The sequence below is a fragment of the Mesocricetus auratus genome, unplaced genomic scaffold, assembly GCF_017639785.1.
Source record: "Mesocricetus auratus isolate SY011 unplaced genomic scaffold, BCM_Maur_2.0 Super-Scaffold_6723, whole genome shotgun sequence".
Classification (NCBI taxonomy): domain Eukaryota; kingdom Metazoa; phylum Chordata; class Mammalia; order Rodentia; family Cricetidae; genus Mesocricetus; species Mesocricetus auratus.
This window is the reverse complement of record NW_024429183.1, coordinates 4,727,951-4,748,730: the sequence shown is the minus strand read 5'-3', so window position 1 is coordinate 4,748,730 and position 20,780 is coordinate 4,727,951. Positions and strand designations below refer to the sequence as shown.

Genomic DNA, 20,780 nt, shown 5'->3' with positions numbered 1-20,780 from the left:
TTCTCTAGCCTCTGCATGTGCCTATGGGCATGCCTGTCAACCAGTATGCATACACTCAAAAGCAGGGAAGAGAGAGAAAGGTCCGTGCTCTCTCACACTTTCCTTCATGCCTCTATGAGAGATTACCTATGGCGGTAGGAAACAGCAAACTCAGTGACTGAAGCAAAATAGGCGTCTTCACACAGAAGTTCATCTGTTACAGAGCCTGCCTCCAGAGTTCACATAGGATGTACAGTTCAGGGCTTCGGGGGAAAGAATCATGGCGACGATATCAGTCACAGTCAAAAGGCATAAAGTATTAAAATCAAAGCGGCATCTGCTACACTTGCCTTGTTTAACTTGTCTGGTTCCACTTAATTATCATTTACTTTTAAAATGTGAACAAGTGCCCAGCACAGAAACATGCTGACAGCTTATTTTAAACTCCCAATTCCCATCTTTGCCTGAAGAGTTGGAAGTCTGGCTTCCCCCAGATCTGTGTGCCAATAGTATAGTGGGTACCGTGAGGTGGAAACCAACTGACCCCTTAGCTGGACTGTGCCCCTGTCCCCACCGCTCCTGATGTCTCGAGCACTATAATCTTGTTAGCTGTCTTAGGGGGTGCTGCATGGATGCCTTGCTGACCTGATGCCTTGACACAGAGACTGCACATCAGGGTCAGTGGGACAGTACTGCTGTCAAAAAAGGAACCAAGGTCGTTGATAGATCTCTACAAAAACTTACAGTATCCCAAACGTCTCCTGTCTAGCACCACCTGAAAACTGTAGGAGGGGACTGGATTGGTGAACGGCAGTCCCTGGATGACCAAGGACCAGAGGGGATGGGTAGGAAAAGCTGCTTCTCCCAGGCTGGTATTAGGTCTTCAACTCTCATCCTCCATTCCTCCTCTTTGCCCAGCCACTTTGAAACCCTCCCTCTCCCTTTCACCCCAGGACAGAGAGCTGACCTCCTTCTCCCAACCCACCTGCCAGGAGAGCATTGGGGTAATGAACAAACACACCTGAAGGCCAGTTAGGGGTGTGGCTTAGCTGTACACACCTGAAGTCCAGTTAGGGGTGTGGCTTAGCTGTACACACCTGAAGGCCAGTTAGGGGTGTGGCTTAGCTGTACACACCTGAAGTCCAGTTAGGGGTGTGGCTTAGCTGTACACACCTGAAGGCCAGTTAGGGGTGTGGCTTAGCTGTACACACCTGAAGGCCAGCTAGGGGGCTTGGCTTAAGGTATACACAGCATCAAATGGAAATAAAGTGGACCTGAGACAGATGGGGGTCAGCTGGAAAGAGAACACTACTTACAACTCCCTAAGGTGTCATTTACAGTTCCTTACCTGGGTCGCTTTCCAGAAACACAGGCAGTGTGGAACATGGGCTGCCTCTGGAGCCCAGCAGGTTGGGTGGTTATCTTTCATACAGTTATCATTCAACAGTTTACATAACAGTACCTAAGGATGATATGGGTATACATTCCTCAAAAGTCTAGCCATAGAGAAAGCATAACTAGAATCAAAAGGGTCTGCTCCCACATGGCATATCCTGTCAATGTTTCCCTGAGCAATGTGCCCCTTCAAACTGAGTTCTAAAGTGTGGTTGTCAAAAAATAATAATACTGGACCTGGGGTCGTGGTTCAGTCAGTTAAGTGCTTGCTTGAGGACCTGAGTTTGAGCCCCAGAATCTATGTTTTTAAAAAAGGCAGGTGTAGGAGAGAGGCACATACTCATAATCCCAGGGCTAAGGAGGAAGAGACATATGTGTCTCTCTGCACTCACATACCCCTGGAAGGTCTGCAACTGCCCTAACAACACTGCTGAAACACCCAGCATGTCCCAGTCTGTGAGTCTACTGTGAGAGACCCTGCCTCAAAAAAAAACTGCACAGTACCCGAGGAACGCACCGGTAGTATCCTTGGATACACATTAAATAGATAAATAAATAAATAAATAAATAAATAAATAAAATTTGTGTCTTTCCTGGACTTACTATGTGGGAAGAGTGAACTGTCATTTAAGAAGAGGGTTAAAATGTTAGATATCACAATGGTCCATTCACCTACAAACACCATGCTGTGAACAGATCACAGGGTGTCTGTGGAGCCAACACTTCATGATAGAATGGAGAAACTGGGGGAAATCCTCTGTGTGTGTGTGTGTGTGTGTGTGTGTGTGTGTGTGTGTGTGTGTGTGTGAGAGAGAGAGAGAGAGGTCATGTGTGCATATATGTCTACTGTTCTGTGACACACAAGGAGTTCATTTGGTGACACCTACTGGCTCTGTTCATATGTCTTAACATTGCATATCCCTTGTAAGGCCTGCAGCTGCCCTCACCACACTGCTGGAAATACAGTGCACAGACTGAAACATCTGTGATATATAATTCACTTATAGGAATAGGGATTTTCTAAAACAGAGTCTGACACTTGGTGACCAAGCAAAGGACAATGTTTTGGAATAAAGTCCAAGACATGTCATAAATATGTTGAGAATTAGTGACTGTTGAGTTCTCAGCCCTAAACGGGACATCTCTACCAACTTTCTTCACCAAAGGCTCTGGGATCATCGTGGAGGGGGGAGTGTAAGAGCCAGGGATGTTAGGAGTGCAGTGGAATTCTATCTTCAGGATATGATATGGCTGTTGCACTTGTGAACTCATTGCAGTTACAATGACCACCACAAGATCAACCCACCAAAATCAGTCAAGAGCCAGCAGGCAGCACTGCTGGACTCAACATGAAAAGACAAGGGAGAGAATACAACGGAAGGATGATGCTAGGAGTTTTCCAGGACTAATGAAGGGATCCTGGGCATAGAGAGAGTTGATATACACATGTATGAAATTGTCAAATGATAAAAAAGAAAAGAAAAAGAATTTCAAACAATAGGATAACACCACTTGCAGTGTATACTGAGGCATCTTTTAGAGCCTCCCGTTCGAAGGCCAGCTGCAAAGAGTCCGTTGCTGGCAAAGGCTTGTAGATTCAACAATCACAGGTAAACAAGCATCAGATGTTCTCACCCCATGGTCAAGACACCAGATACCAGACACTGCATCTCCACCACCAGAGAGCTACAGTGGAGAGGAAGGGACTCTCTGCCCAAGTCAGGGTGACCACCACTGTTCTCAGCCTGGCAGGTTGGCACTTGTATTCTTCTATGACAGAAAATGACTGGCTAGCTTGAGACTCTCAGCCACCAACCTGTAATTCTTTTATTTTTCTCAGAAGACTACTGCTGGGTGGCCTGACTCTGGGAGTGACAGGGTGATTATTGCTTATTTTGACACTCCAAATATCGTGATGGGAGAAGACAGAGAGGTATTGTGTAGAGGACCCAAGGTGTGTCTATCTTATAATTATCCTTTCCATGCCATCCAGAAACACACAGCACAAGATGGGCATGGCAGAAAGCTGTCAGGCTGGTGGTGAAGGGATTCTTCTCCTATTCTAGGGAGTTCAGGTGCATGAGCTAGTATGGCGCTGAGGCCAAGGTATCTTCACAGACAGTGGGGACAAGCACACAGGTGCAAACATTGACTTGGAGTTGCCTATGATCACTGGGTTCAATTCCTGAAGGAACATCAAACCAGCCAAGGCAGGCTGGTGACTGGTGCATAGTTACAAAAACTGCCAAGGCAAGTTGGGCAAGAGGCCAGCTGCTCTCCTCTATAGGCAAGAATGCATCTCTGGTCAGTGGAATTAAAACAAAGCCCAATGCAGGCAAGCTCATGATTCAACATGCTGTGCATTGTGTATAGAACTGTAGGATGAATTGCATCATCAGAAAACTCAAATATGCTCCTAGGACCTAGTGTGTGTGTGTGTGTGTGTGTGTGTGTGTGTGTGTGTGTGTGTGTGTGTGTGTGTTAGCCCCAAGTTCATTGTATTCGTCACTTTTCTCATTGCTGTGACAAAATATCTGTCATGAAGCACCTGAAAGAGTGAGGCTTTAGTTTGGTCATGGTTTTAGTGCAAACAGTCCGTCATGGTGGAGAAGGCATGGCAGCCCATGGCTCTATGGCAGGATCGTGTAGCTCGAACTCCTCAAATATAAGTGGCTCAGGAAGCAGAGAGTAGATAGGAAGCAGGTTCAAGATATAAAATATCAAGTCCCATCACCATTGCCCCCCTTCCTCCTACGAGGCTCCACCTCCTGAAGTTTCTACAACTTCCAAAAACAGCACCCCCAGCTAGGACCAAGTGTGTGAACACATGAGCCTGTGTTCATGCACATTAAAACCACATCAGTTCTGTCCTTCTGTGTTGCATGGAGCGGACACTTCACAGTCTCCATAGAAGTGGAATTTACTAAGAAGAAAACCCAACTGTGTGTCCACATCTGGGTGAAGACAAAGGCAGGCTTCAAACCAGTTTTTCCTATTTCCCCAACTATTGATTAAAGTGAAGACATTCACTGGGGGACTACCGCAGGGCAACCCTGGTTCTGTCATCTGATCAGCTCTATGACAACAAAGAAGACACTCAGAAGGAGTTGCCTGGCGCAGCCCAAAGGTGCTTCACCTGTGTCTTTTCTGCCTCCTCTAATCATCTAGATGCATATGAGAGTCTCGGGCCATGATGACTTCATTTTTCTACCTTCTTTTTCTCCTTCAGCTGTAACTTCAATTAAATGCAGATTAGTGAGCAGTTTCAATCAATTAGGCATTCAGTAGGCACTAGCCAAGGGAGACCTGTGTCAAGTGTACTTAACCTGTGATGTTGGAGTAGAATTGATGAGGGCAAGGTTCCTTCTCTGCCTTCAGCCAGGAGGAGTTCACATGTTCCTGGATGAGATCTTGGTCTTAAAAATCTGTCCATGACTTTTGCAAAGAGCCGTGGGTGGCCCTCTCTTCCTAGGTTAGGAAGGTATCAACTCAGGAGACCAGGAGTCACTGCATAGAACCACTGGATAGGAAACTGATTCCACTCACAGTGTGGCTTAGAGGGAAGTAGCATGCATAATTAACACTGTCCTCCAACATCTGGGTCTGCTTCTGCCAATAATGTTCTATACTTGTGTTGGACCTTATGTTTTCTCTGAAACATTTCAAAGGTAAAGAAACAAGGTATGTAGTAGATGTTTCTTGCATCATACAGCTAATGGCAACATGGGTGAAATGAATCAGAATTACATAACACCTCCATCCAAACTTTAGGGTGACTACATTCCCTTTATTCACCTGACCACTCAGATCTAATGGTTAAAAATCTGATTCTAATTAAGTGTGGGAAATAAAATCAATGTTCTATCTTTGATGGAAGGAGGAACCTGTAAGCTAAAAGAAAATAATTCTGGGATACTGGCTTAGCTCGGTAAACTCTGTATTTTCTTTAAGCCTCTGGATTTTTTATGTGACTATTCGTACTGGAAAGTACAGCTGTTCTGCCAGTTAGGTCACTTCAGGTAGGAGTTCTGACTGGGCACATCATCGTGAGCCAAACAGATGATTCTCACAAAATCATCAGAATAAGTAGCCTTGTTTTTCTAAGTGCTTTCTAGACCATACTGCTATCGGTGTTGGTAATTACACATTTTTTAAGTTAAATCATTGCTGCAGAAGCACGACAACCACCCTATGAGACTAACCAGAACACGACAGGTTAGGGTGAAATGTTCCCTCATGACTACCTCAACCCCAGTCTCCTCTCTTGCCTCAGATTTACCCATCTGTGTGAGGTTCACTGTGCAAACCCTCTGTGCTTCGTAGGTGCAAATAGTCCCCACACCATCCATGCCTGCTGTGGAAGTTTCCTTGGCAAGCAGGTTCACACACATGGCATATCAGTCCCTCATCAACTTGATATATTTTATTTGGTGGTGTTACTTGGAGTGCTGTCTATGATAGACAACATTAGGCCTATAACTTGCCCCAAACAACTTCAAAGTGTTTCATAATGTGTAGATGCTATCCTCTTATTGATTCCCCTGTTGCTGGACAGCTAGCTTGATTCCAAATTTCCTGCCACAACAGATAATCTCTCCATGAACTTTCTTGTGCAAACTTCTTGACAAGAGCATTCTCAAGAGTAGATGTCAAGCCGGGTGGTGGTGGCACACCCGGGAGCCAGAGGCAGGTGGATCTCTGTGAGTTTGAGGCCAGTCTGGTCTACAGAGCTAGTTCCAGAACTAGTTTCATAGCTTATGAGAAACCCTGCCTCAAAAAGAGTAGATTTCAAGAAGACAAACACATTATTTTTGCTCATTGCAGCCCTGTAATCCTTGTAAGTCAATATCATAGTTTCCCTCCATGGTGGCTGTGTGTAAGCAGGACTCTCACAAAAGATGACAAACTGCCAACCCCAAGCATTACCAAGCAGTCTGTGCTTCTTCATAGAAGTAGGTCCTGTGTGCATGTCTCCTAGTTGTCTTGACAAGATCGCACCATGTACCCTCACCTCTGAATCTCAAGTGCCTAAGAAAGGGTGACCCCTACCCAGCAGGTGCTCATATGAAATTGCCTCATGTTCTCATTACATAGAGTAGTTTTCCCTTGAAGGTCCTTATCCTTCACCTTGCTCATACCGCCTCACTCCATGAGTATCTACATCAGGACCATTCCCTGAGCCTGAGCAAGATGAAGCTGCTCTTTGCCCGCTCCATGCCCTACTAATGATGTCTGCTTCCTTATGTCTCTGCCTCTCTGAGCTCCAGGATGCCGTAAGGTCTGACCCCCTTTGTGTTTCTATTTCCCCAGTACCTGTCCCAGGCACAGACAGGCAACCCATAAGAGTTTTAAAATGAAAGCTGTTGTCACAGAGGCACAACCATGGTGGAATGAAAGCCTGTAAAAATAAATCGCACATCAGCAGAAGGAAAAATTAAGCTGTCACTCTGCCGAACAGCAGAGCTTTCTTTTCTGTATTTCAGGTCCTTTAATGTGATAGAGCTGGGAGGAAAAGCTAAAGCAGAATGTGGCAAATGATTTGTCTTTTTAATTCAGAGAGTGATTGGCAGGTTATTCCCTCGTGTTGCCCATCAGGGAGAGGTCCTGACCATCTAGCCCCTTTGATAACCATCTCCCACTCTTTGGTCCTGCCCCCCCTCCCCTTAGGGACCACGGTGATGCGGATGACAGCATTTGATGCAGATGACCCGGCCACTGACAATGCCCTCCTGCGGTACAACATCCGTCAGCAGACGCCTGACAAACCATCTCCCAACATGTTCTACATCGATCCTGAGAAAGGAGACATCGTCACCGTGGTGTCACCTGCGCTGCTGGACCGGGAGGTAGGTGAAAGGATTATGTTTCTTCCTTTGTGAGACTAGAACGCGGCTCGCACAGAAGGAAAGGGCACTGGAGACTTCAAAGGCAGAAATGAGATGTTTACTCACAACTGGGTGGCCGTATCTCTGAAGATAAATGGGCTGGGATGTGACCCAGCCAAATCCTCTGTGGGCCTGGGTGACCCTGGTTACTTCTAGTCTTTCCAGCTGGTGACCCATCCTCTTACTCTTCAGACTCTTGTGGTTCTGGTCCCTGTAGAGGAGAAGGGGGATCATACGGAAAGGAGTAAGGAAGGGAACATAACTCTCTCCAAAATCCTTGGTACAGCCAGGTAGCTCTGCCCATGTGTCTCTGTCACCCAACCCTTACGGATGCCCTGGGCCTTGACTGGACCCCTTGATGGTTCTTTGCTTTTTTGCCCAGTATTTTTAAACTTTTAGAATTAGTGGCCCTAACAAAACATGTCGATTTAATACTTCTTTTAGAAATATTCCTAGTTTAAAGTCTTCTGAAAAACGGAAATTTGGAAAGCCTCGGCCTGATTTCCACACACACACACTATTTGTCTCGTGAGATGTAATGGTCAGATAAAGCTGGTGTCGGGTGACTCATTTAAACTGAGCCGTGCACAACCCTTGTTTATATTTTGGGTTAAACACATCCCCATGTGGCCCTGCCCTCTCCTGAGTTCCAGGTCCACCTGGTAGCTCATATGGAGTCACACACATCACACAGAAGTCAACTGCGAGTCCCCAAACATCTCACACCCTCCCTCTACCTAAGATCTGATCCTATAATGCGGCCTCTTATTCCAGACACCAGGATGCAGGCTTGACCCTGGATGTTGTCTCCACTGTGTGTCTGTCAGCCGCCCTTGATGGGCTCATCTTCGTGCACTTTCCCTTCAGTGTTTCCAATGGAGCCATCCAGGGCTTAGGATGTCTTCTCATCTCCATTTTCTCTGCTTTTCCATACGTCTCATACAAGTCTGGGTTAGACCAGCCCCCTCCTGACTTACAGCAACTGCTCCCAAGTCTGGTTCATTCCCCAGTCTCTAAGTTCACACATCCACCATCCCACGCCAAGACACATATTGTCCCTAACTGTCACCTGTCTCATTAAAGCATCCACCACCCCCCCCACCCCCACCCCCACCCCCGTCTACTGGCCTAATGTCACATCATTCACTAAGAAGTCGCTCGTTAAGGGTGGCTACTTAACTTCATACTAACTGAACTGAAACTATAAAAAGCAGTTTCTGGGTTTACTCACCTCTTTCTGGGGTTTACTAGTCACATGTGGCTAGTAGAAGCTGATGGAGGTTGCAGAGCCAGCCTAGAATGTAGTATCATTTCCAGAAAGTTCTGTTGGCCTAGCTCATAAATTTGAAATCAAAGACTGTAGTCTGTGAATGTTTGCATCTTCTCTGCCAAGTGCAATGCGAGCACAGTTACAGTTCTAATTATCTGTTTGTTGACAGAGAAAGAAAAGTGAGTTGAGTTGAAATAGCCCCAAAATTTACTCTGAGGGCTAGGAAACAAAAGGAAGGCATGGGAAATTGCTAGGAAGAAGAGAAAAAGGGAAACTTGTGTTCAATTGTGGTAGCCACTTAGAAAATCTAATTATTTCTGGCTTAAGAACAAATCAGAAAGTAGAAAATCTTGAATTCCTTTCTTTTATTTAATTTCCCATATTCTTCCCAACCCTCCCCATTTCTATTACTACTGGATTGTACTTACATGTGCCCATGAACAAACATTGTATAGATAGGTGTGCACCTATATGTGTGCACAAGTGTGAAGAAGATGTTGGTGTCTTCCTCTCCTGCTTAGTATTTTTAGAGAGGGGGGTCTCTCTCAGAACTGAGCTGACAGTCTCAGCCAGGCTGACTGTTAATCCCCTGCAATCTGCCTATCCCTGCTTTCCCAGAGCTGGGATTACAGACGTGTTTTTATGTGATTGTTAGGGATTTGAACTCAAGTCCTAAGCTTACCCAGCAAGCACTTTACCTGCCAAATCCATCTCTCCAACCCAAACATTTCCTTTTTCTTTGAGGATGATTATTGACTTGCCAGTGTGGTCCTTTTTGTTCACCCAACACACACACACACACACACACACACACACACACACACACACACACACACACATCACATCACATACATGCACCAGCCTTCCGGTAGCCCTAAGCACTCCAAAGGTCCTTGCCATTTCTTTGCAAGGAGACAGGACCAAATACATGATTTTTGCCAGCTCAGCATCTTTTTGTTTTTAAAACAAACCATCCCGTGAGTCTACTTATAAACCAGAGGACCATATACAACATTCTTACAGTTTATGTGGGGGACACATGCAGGATCTGAAGCTCCTGACACTCCTCTGGCTCTTGTTGAGTGGCAATAAGTATATCATTATAGGAGCTGAATTAAGCATTCCAATCCACAATACATAAACAGCCCCAAAAAGGAGAAATTCAATTTAACTGAAATTGGAAAATCAATGACAACGAATGACGAGTGTCACTTCTATGAGGGTTTCCAGAGTTCAGTGCTGAGCCAGGCAGCATGAGCACAATCTGTAGGAAAGAAATGTCCATGATTTGGGTGTGTGAGCTGAGCAAGAACGCTGTACTCAGCTGCTGAGCCCGCGAAGCTCCAGCTCTGGCTTTTTAAAGCGACAGGAGCTGCCCTTCATGATACTGGCTTGCAGTATCTCAATCTTACCAGGCTCAGCCATTCTCCTAAGGCTCACATGGATGTGTCAGGTCTCTTCAGCCAGAGTGTGGACTTCCATGTCAGTTTTATTTCTGGGGAGTTACTGAGAAGCCTTGCTATTCCGGGTATGCTTAGCCAGCTGGGTGTTCAACACAGAGCTTGCAACATCCTCTTTCAAGAAAATGCTTTGGGGCCTGAGAGGGCAGCTCGGTGGGTAAAGCATTTACCTTGAAAGCATGAGGACCAAGGTTCCATCCCCAGATCCCATGTCAGAAAGCAGCATACTTTCATAATACCAGCTCTGGGGACGCAGAGACCTGAGGTTTTCTGGGACTTGCTGGCCAGTCTAGCCTAATTGGTGAGCTCCAGGCCACTGAAGACCTTGTCTTAAGGAGATGGATGAGGCTTCCAACGTTTTCCTGCAGCCTGCATGCATATACACCCACAAGGATGCACATGCTCCTCACACTTGTTTGTTTTTAAGCCAAGGGGGCCTGGAGATATGCTCAGCCATTAAAAGCATTGGCTTCTCTCATAGAAGACCTGGGTTCAATTCTCAGAACCAACACAGTGGCTCACAACCACCTGTGACATAAGTTCCAGGGGATCTGATGTCCTCTTCTGACCTCCTCAGGCACCAGACACACAGGGTGCTGCAGACATACATGCAGGCAAAATATCCATAAGCACATAAAATAATTTTTTTCCATGTTTATTTTTTTTTTAAATTTTATTTTCCAGTTTAAATTTGGATAAGAAACAAGGTTGCTTCACAAGTCAGTTCCAGGTCCCTCTCCCATTCCCTCCCTTCCTCCCGAGCCCTCCCCCCAACCCCCCCACCCCCGTTATCCCCTCATTTCCCCAGGGAGGGTGAGGCCCTCCATGGGGGTGTGCATATTCTGTCATTTCATATAGGGCAGGGCCTAGACCCTTCCCCAAGAGTTCGGGTGAGAGTGCACCTCACATTGTTCTATGGGAGTCCAAAGTCCGTGTGTATACTTGGGATGGGTACTGATCTGCTGCCCAAGGCTCAATAGATTCCCTAGGCCTCCTCACTGACACCCAGATTCAGGGGGTATTGATCAGTCCCATGCTGGCTTCCATAAAATAATTTTTAAAGTAATAGAAAAATAAAACTTTTCATGTGAGACCTATGAATTGAGTTTGCACACGCGCGCGCACGTGCACGTGTGTGTGTGTGTGTGTGTGTGTGTGTTGGCAGCAGCAGTGGCTTTCGCATTGCTCCTAGCCCCTCAGTTACTCAGTCCTGACCCACAAAGAGAACAAGTAACTTACATCTTAGCTTGCCTGGAGCAAGAAGTCTAAAACCCTAGTTCCCATGAGTTCAGCTGATAGCAATGTCATGTTGATTTTCCATGTGGCTCATTTCCCTGCATGAGTCCATCTCCCAAGGAGCACCCAGCAGGAAGCATTTGCTCTGGGGAGGCACAGATGAGCTGGCATCTGGGAGGAAGTGGCCCATGCTGAGCAAGTACTTTCAACCTGCCCATTTGTCTTCCCCGTGTTCATGGTCAACTTTCTTACTGAGCCTGTCAGTGTGGGCAGTGAGGTACTGTGAGGAGGTGGCCTATAACTCCCTGCATGTGGTTTGTCATCCTTCTTCTCGACTTCCTCCTCACTCCCTGAGATGCCTTAGGTCTAAATGAAGCAGGTTCAGGAGGAAGAGGGTTCTGTCTCCTATTCCCTGACATATATATCCCCTGCTCTTAGTACAAAAGACATACCCCAGGAGCTGCTTGCTGAGTTAAAGAGAAGGAATGACAGGGAGGGCACAGATGATTTGTGGGATCAATGATTACCATTGTGAGGCCTTTGATTGTCATTCCATATTGGAAGCTCAGTGTCAAAAGATACGGTTAGACTTGGAAATCTGGTGCATTTTCCATTACAACCTTGATCATATTCTTTCTCTGTTATTCTACCAAAATGATACTTCCTAAAACAAGAATCCTTAGATCCCTGACCCATCTACATATTTGCATTGCCAAACACAATATCAGATGTGTAATAGAGTCAGGATTTTTTGGCTGAATTGATAGGTAGCTGGCTGGGTGAGTAACTGGATGACTGGATAGATGCATAGGTGAATAAGTGAATGAACTGATTGTTGGTTGGGTAAATGGATGGATGGATAGATGGATGGATGGATGGATGGATGGATGGATGGATGGATGGATGGATGGATGGATGGGTGAATGGTGGGTGATGGATGGATGGATGGTTGGATAATGCATGGGTGAGATGATAGATAAATACATAAATGACCTATATTCCTTAAGTTTGTATTATCTCAGAACATACTACAGAGTCCTCATTTTATTTTAGTTGCTAGCTTAGTTCTACCTCTGTGTCATCATCCAGCAGTCTAGTTAATGCATTTGATGTCTAGCTGGTACCAAGAGCTGCACCAGGCCCTGAAACACAGTCCATTGATCCACATAGTAAATGGCAGGCCTGTGGGGATCTGTGCCTCCAGCTCAAATATTCAGGGAAATGTTTGTAGAAAATAAGGACCATATATCCTACTCAATGAAATTGGGTTCATCTGGGGCACTGTTTTCTTCTTTTCTATGGCTATACTCAGCCACTCCATTCTAAAAGCTCCATCTGTGTTTTTAAACTATGTCTGGCTGCACTACAAAATAAAATCAGATAAAGGTCTCACGGCTGATAAATGGTCTATTTAGCTGATCATCTTGGCTGCTAGACTGGAATTCATCAGCTGGAATCTGCCAGCTTTTCTGAACATGACCACAATTTGCAACTACTCAGAGTACCTAATGGTCAGGGAATTTTTTTCTTCAAACAGAAACAGTTTCCAAAAGAGGCCCTTAAATAGAGACCCTTAAAAAGAGAACCTCACACCTGCTCTGCAGAAGAGCCCTTGGTTTTCTCAAGGGGTTTGAGCCAAGCACTTTCCCATCTTTGTTGGAATTTGCCTTCCTTATTATGCATCATCTTGCAGATAATATAGGCAGGTGATCGCTTGCCTATAAATATTCACATACTGAAAACAGAGCATAGAGCCAGGAATGTCTTGATTTTCTATTTGCAGCTGGTAAGGAATTCCCTAAGACTTCATCAATGCCCAAAGTTTTAGGAGAATTCTTTTTTTTTTTTTCCTCCTATGGTGAAGGATCTGTTTTTAGCTTTATTTGCATTTGTCTGCTGTGAGGTAGTTGGATAGTTCTAGAATGTGTCAGTAGCCCACAGAGGCCAGCAGAGGGCCTCAGGCTCCCTGAGAGCTGGTGTTGCAGGCAGTTATGAGTCACCTGACATGGGTGGTAAGAACCAAACCGTGGTCCTCCAGAAGAGAGGCAAGCACTCTTAATTGCTGAGCCACCTCTCCAGAACCCCAAAGAATTATCTTATGCAAAAAAGTAGTCAATAAATTTAGATGCAAATCCTGAAGTCCGAAGAGAATCTGTGTTTGGTCAAAATGACCCACATTATTGTGTTGTCTTGTAACTGAATGAAGGAAATTGTGAAAATGATAATATCAGATCAAGCTGCCCGAAAAAATAAAAGATAGCATCTCCTCTATTCCATGAATAAAAATTAGAAACAGTAGTCATATTCTTAGGGAAATAAATGTTCTGAGGCCGTTCTAATCTATGCTAATACTTTTCTCATTACCATCATGTTTAAAAGATTGGTGATAATTGCATACAATTCAATCATGCTGCCAGGAGCACTGTCTTTGTTTGCTTTGGTGGGCGGGACCAGAATTAGATAGTCACAGCCTCACCATCTCTATAAGCTATTTACTCATAAATATTTTTGTTTGGATAATTTTCTCCATGTTTTTTATCGCTTGCTGTTGAGCAAATAGAGGAAGAAAAAGCAGATGTAAATAAATTGTCTTATTATTTTTAAAATAACACATTATCCTTGCAAATGCAACACAGATGGTGAATTGCACTGTGGGATTACACTCATGCTGCATGTCAGCAAAGACAATGGAACAGGACGCTTCCAAGGGAGGATGCTAAGCCCCCGGGTCTGACATGCAGTTGTAGTGATATTGGACTCCCACAGACAACATTTGTGGTAGAACCAAGAGGTAGCTGGTCCTTAGGCTGTGCTGTCCTCTTTTTACTCTCCGCAGATTCCAGAGGCCTGGGTGCATCCAATGGCCCCCCCATCATCTTCACTGCTTCTCCATAGCTGTGGGTTGGCTGAGTTAAAGCTACAGGTGTGTCTAGCTGCCCAGGATGACCTCAGTTCACCTGGAATCTTACCAGAGAGGCAGGAACTATGGGAACAGGTGGTGTCTTCACTCTCTGGACATGTTGACATAAAAACACAGCTCTCATGCCAAAGGAACTAGGAGAGGGTTTATTCCAAAGCCAAGTAAGAGTGGCTATGGCCTAGGAACACAGATTCAAGTTATCCTAAATACCATGTTCCAACATGATGAAAGTTTTATGACATTTTTATAGTAAAATAAATCAAGGTACTTTTCAAATACATTTCTGGAAATATCAGGTAGGTAGGTTACAGCAAAGTAGGGACATCACGGCTATAGGCATCTGATAATATTCTCCAGCTTCTTATTTGTGAGTTTACCAGATGGTCACAGGATATTAGGTCACTCATCACAGTGCTGAGCAATAAATGACTGGTATCAAAGCACTCTGTAAATTTGAGCTGAGGTCAGTCACTTCTGTGATTGACAGTGAGGCTGGAGATGCAGGAAATTGCATCTCCCTTGAGCCCCAAGAGTAAACCTAGACCCTGTCTGTGCAACAGGGAAGGTGGCAGACTGTGTCCTGGGAAACCAAGGTCACCAAACTCCCAAAACTCAAAGATCAACGTTGATGGGTATTAGCAAGCACTTTCAGATCTCTGCCTAACGTGAAGGTTGTGGAGGTCAGTGTGGAGCTGCCTGGCAGGGAAGCAGAAGTGTGACAGCGGACACGCAGAGAGTGGCATTTCCAGTGCTGAGACTGTGGGAAGAATAGAGGCTGAGTGGAAAAGCAGTGGTTGGAGCCTGGCAGTGGGAAGAGCAGCTGGGAAAGCCTGGGGACAGTGATGGGTGAAGGTGTTGCATGGAGAAACCACACAAGACAAGAAACTGTCATGGAAGCTCAGGGGGCTTCTGGTGCCTATCTGAGGATATGGGTATATCCAACTATAAATGGGAAGCTACCACCCATCACTTAGTGGTCAGACGCAGCCCTATTCATCATGGTGATTGCAAGGCTGGACTTGGAGGAATGAGTTCTTACTCTGATGGGGGAGATGATGAAGGCCAGTGAAGGGGCATCATAGAGGAGGACAGGAGGTGCTCAGTGATACCAAATGGATGCTCAGAGTTCCCCCCACGAATCGAGGATGGTGATGGGGACATTGCCTCGAATCTGAATTCTGCAGCTGGCTCTCTGCTAATAAACAGCCTACTTGAAACTCCTGTTCCTGCATGTCTTTGAGTGCTAGGTTGTCAGTAGTCATGCGGCATATGTTGAATGAAGACCCAAGTTTGCCATTGAGAGAGCTTCATCTTGCGCTTTGACAAATGTTTTGATTCTTGGGATTTTTCTCTTCACTCCATTCTGTTTTCTTTTTGGTCCTTGTGCAGCAAAAAAATTTCAGATGTGGGGTGTTGGTGAGTTTGAAGGACTCTTCTGTCATCTTAAACCCCTTCATCTCGCTTTATATGAAGTTGCCTTAAAAAATGAAGACATTTTCTTTACTAGAAAAAAATCTCTTACAGATTTTTTTCTCTCCCTTTCTCATATCAGCCAAGAACTGATTAGTGTATTATTGCAGGTTTTCCTCGTGAGCAGACTTTTCTAGTTATTGAACTTAAATAACACTCTCCTGAACCCCTTCTCATTAATGGTCCAAGTTGGAGGGTATCTTTTAATTTAGGGCAGGATTTGCTTGAGTTCTGGTATACAGTGATAGAGAGAAATAGGATAAAGATGCACTCTTGCTGTACAACAGGAGGAAACTCATTATCTCAAGACAAGCAGCCTGGGGCCAGGGGTCTCAGAATGCAACTACTTCAGACGTAACATCAGTGCATGTGGTTTTAGCCCAGACAAGGATTGCTGTCAAGGCTATGGCCAGTCTCCACTAAAAAGCAGTTTGGAGAAAGGTGACAGAAGCCACCACCTCAGATTGGCACAAACTAGCAATGCACAGCTTCCAGACACAAATCCCCACATGCTCAGGACTGGTGCCACATTCTGTATGATTTTAGAGACCACATCCCAATTGACACTCTTCCTTAGATGCCCGTGACTCAGTCATATTGTTAATCAGAACCCTCAAGGACACCTGGTGCTGTGATTTCATGTTCAACACCCAATGGGGCTGCAAACTTTAGACCTTCTATCAGGTCAGAGATGAACAAACTTTCTCACTAACACCCAGATAGTAAATCTTTTGGGGGCTGAAGGACTCATGAGTAATCTTCAGAGAGGGTTCAGTGGTTAGGAGCATGCACTGCTCTTGCAGAGGACCCAGGTTCAATTCCCAGTACCCACACTGGGTAGCTCACAACCACACACATAACTCCAGTTCCAGAGAATTCTAATGCCTCCATCCTCCATGGGTACTTGCACTCAAGTTCATCTACCCGTGCATAGACATTTACACATAATTAAAAGTAATAAAAATAAATCTTTTTAAAATTTCAAAAATATTAAAATGGATTGATGAACAAACTGAGACTATTACACAGTACTTTCATGATAAATGGATACATGTTAGAACGCAAAGAAGTGCATTTTTCAGCTTGCAAGCAATCTAGACAGCAGGTTGGCTTTGACCCACAGGCCATAATTAGCAGGCACTGACCTTAATGATCACTGGTCAAAATGGCTGAAAAGTGATGGCCTCATATATTGATTCTCACTTATCTCGCATGTCTGTAGTTGAGGGCCACTCCATGTGCTGAATCACAGTTATTTATTACCCCGTGAAGAGCAGTTATGTGGACAGAAGTGAGCTCATGGCTGGTAGGTCTGCCTTCATTCTTTTGACAGCAAACACCCTTTCTCTCGTTATTAAGAAACAGATTAACTTTGGGCAATTAAATCTTGACTCAACATCAGATTGCAATAATTAAAACAATGAGTTCAACCAACAAATAATAAAATGGAAAGTGCTGTCCAAATGTGGACCTGTGGGCAATGTTGGAAATACTGGATAGGTACTTAGATGGTTAATATAACCATTAAAATGCTTTTAATACTTTTTAGCTAATCAACTCTCAAAATGTCAAAACTGTGGGATGAGACCATCTGGGAAGGTGTGGAGATGGAAGGTTCCAGATGACGGCCAGTTCTCTGAGCAGAACTTGAAGCTGATGGAATTGATGGCAGCACTGTAGGCTAGAAGCAGAAGTGGGAGATATGAGGATATCCGCACATCCTTAGGCTCAACAGGGATCCTTGGGGGGGAATGTTTCATAGTCACCTGAAGACAGAAAGGGGCATCCTGCACCAGGCCTGGGACATTTCATTCAGAGCCTATTAGCCCTGAATTTGACCTTGTGGCTGTGATAAGAACTAATCTGAAGTAAGACTGCTGAGTTTCTGCTGTGTGTCACCATATGTCAGGCACAAAAGTGTGTGCTTCATGCTTAATTGACTCTTGATGACAACCTCTCAAGGTGGACAAAAAAAGCCCCAGTTAAACAGAGCGAAAGTCAAGGTCACTGAAATTTGAACCCGTGTTGCAGAGGAACCAGCCTTCTGCAGGTCAGAGAGCCTGGGAATGAGATACAGAGCTGGCAAAACAAAAACAAAAACCATACTTCTGAGGGATAAAACATGGCTGAGTCACAGGCAAAGCACTTCAGATATCAGGAGAGGGTGCCTGTGTAGTCACACTAAGGTGAACCTTGTCACCACGTCTGCAGAGGAAGCAACAAACGTTCTAGTTTCTCTGTGTGACACAGGAGTGACTGTGAATTTACAGGGCGTGATGGCCACAAACACACTCCCTGGATGCTTGTCCCTCCCCTACAGATACCAGCAGGTGGTGAGCAGAACAAGTCGTGTGAGTCTGAATTTTCAAGATAGGCATGAGGAACCATTTTTTGATCTTTGCAAAGAACAGGTGTAAAATTGACTATGAGATGAGATGCAGTGAGTGGCATCGCTGTGGATGTCTAAACTAGGAAGCAGGATTCCATTCTGTTCACTGTTTTCTCTCCAGTGTCTTTTGAATTGTTTTCCACAGAAGACTCATTGGTGTCTAAACTCCAGTTTCCTGTGCCCTTGAGCTCTGGCATCCTGGGATAGGCATAAATTGGAAGACTTCTCTGTTCTTGTCTTTTGTGTTTGAGAGAGTGTCGCCTCAACACCAGACAATCACCCCTCATGCCTCGGATAGTCCACAGAACCCAAAGGATTTCCAAAGACCTGAAAATAATATGTCTATTAAGATTTGGAGTTTGGTAAAATAATACCCAAAGGTAACACTGCCTTGCCTGAGTCACAGGATGGACACAGGAGTACTGGACTTGACCCCTGAACCTCTGATATAGCCACTTCCTAGGCTGCTGAGGAGAAGCCTGGGCCATGTACCTGGAGAATATCAACAAATATCTATAGGGAAACCTTGAATTTCACAAGACTCATTTCAGGAACTCCTGTGTTCTTTGCTCTGAGACTTTTCATGTGTGGTAAGCTTGACACAGTCTGTCCAGTTCTTCTGTTAGACAGTTCATAGAGTGGCCAGGATCTGACTGTGGACTTGGTACTTAGCCCTTGGTGCTGTGCTACCAGTGGTCATACCATTCCAAACAGAGGTGAAATTCCCTAAAATGGTTGATCTTGTCAAGAATCACCTGGGAGATTGGCAAGGCACAGCTCTCAGGTTGCCAAAGATTAGGTTGTGCATTTTCTGATAAAGAATAGTTAATCCCTTGATGGGTTCATAATATGATGGCATTACTGAGAAGCTGTAAAAGAAGAGATCTGGCCTGGCTGGAGGAAGTAGGGTACTGTGGACATGTCCTTGTTACTGCTGTGCTTCCTGTCCCTGCTGAGGTGGGCTGTCCTGCCATCCCCTCCCCCACCACAATAGACTGACAGTTCTGAGACCATGAGCCAGATTTAATCTTCTCCTTAAGTCATCTCTGTCAACTACAGTGACAAGAGCTAACTATACAGTCCTTGGCCATATTTCTAAAGGGTGCATGTACTGAAGGCCCAGACTACTCCAGAAGGTTAGGTGGTTCCCATATAAACGTACCCCCACAGAATGGAAGTCGCATAAGCCACCTCTCAGAGTGGCCTTCCTACAGCTCTTGTGAAGGGCACAGAGGAGCCCACCAGGTCCTGCCTCACAGTGTGTACACAAACAGGGTGGGTCTTCACCTCCTGTGGGATTAGCATGGTATAGGGGTTCCAGCTGTGTTGACAATGGTTCTATCCTCAGCTTAGCTTCTGGAAGAAAGTAAAGCCTCCATTCTTCCTTGTAACTGTAGGGTTGGAGGTGCCTGTGAACCCTATACTTTGTCATGTTTCCAAAATGCCAGGTGACTAGGGACCAAGCCATAAGCTTTAGCACCCATGGGGATGATTGACAAGTGATGAGTCCATAGTTAGATGAGCTTACTAATGCTTTTCACTGGATTTAGAGTGACTCTGCCCTGCCCAGTCTCAGGGTGGGAAATGATGGACCATGTTCACGAAAGCAGTGTCCATTCCAGGAACGTTTTACCCAGTGGATTGGGTGGGGGAGAATGGGTGGGCAGGACGAGGGTGGGAGGGTACTAAAGGAAACTAGAGAATCAGACTCAGAGAGAGCACACATGCTAGGGTCTATATCACCAATCAAGCACACAGTTCCTTCCTGAAGTGGAGGGGACAGCACAGGAGCCATCTGGCCCTAGCCCACTTTTACACAGTGAAAAAGAGACCTACCTTCAGAAAGGGTGTTTTTATGCCAGGAGTATGGTTTGGTAGGCTTTACTCTCTGTAGAAGAGCCTGGATGTGGGACCACTCCAGCCTCTCCACTTGGCAACCTGAGCCTGTGTCACTGGCAATCCTGAGCTTCAGTTTTTCTCTACCAATGACATGGCATATCTGGAGAGAGTTACCGAGTCTAAAACACCTCAAGTTTCCCATTGAGTAAGAGAAGAGTTTAATTGCTGTCAGAATGTCCCCACTTACCTACCCAGTGTCCCTCCTGACAGACAGTAGGGAGCAGTGACTTCCTGGGTACTTGTGGAAGATGACCTGGGTACTTGCCACCTAGACTTAGCACCCTGGGCTACAGCAATATGGGACAGCAGCATCATCCCACCCATCAGATGCCCGGACAGGGCAGTTCCAAACATGCCAGCAGCAGATGTTAGATCAGATAAAAGAAAGTACCTGGCCTCTCACAGATGACAAGAGCAGTGGCTTCAAAGGATGTGTGTTTAAAATAGCATTTGTTGATGTGGTGCTTTAAACAAAATAGGAAATGTATTCATACAAGAGAGCAATTAGTGTCCTGCCAATAAGTTGCTCAGTGACATGTGGACATATTTTTTTAGCAAAAAAGAAAAACCTGCCTGGAATGAGACATCCAAATTCCTCACGTTGGCTCCTCTATTCTCTGTGAAAGCCTCGGGGAGAGGGGGGCAGAAGGGCAATGTTGGGAATGGGTGAAGGATTCTAGCCCCCCAGGGGTAGCAGCGCAGCTGTCATTGACTCTCACGTTCATATAAAATGCTGGTGTTACAGAGGCATGGAAAGTCTTTGCCTATACACAACCTAGTCTGGGGGCCTGAAAGATGGCTCAGCTGGTGAAGGTAATCACTACCATGCCTGAAGTCTAATTTGAATTAGAGCCCTGAAATCCACATGGCAACTAAC

General features: G+C 45.3%; 1 protein-coding gene across 1 annotated transcript in view; it reads left to right on the top strand.

Moving 5' to 3' along the window:
• Cdh13 (cadherin 13) overlaps nt 1-20,780 on the top strand; it is a 973,690-nt gene that overhangs the window by 748,808 nt on the left and 204,102 nt on the right. The window contains exon 7 of the mRNA XM_005073074.4: nt 7,042-7,220. Within this exon, the coding sequence (XP_005073131.1) occupies nt 7,042-7,220 (179 nt within the window). The remainder of the gene's footprint in view (nt 1-7,041; nt 7,221-20,780) is intronic.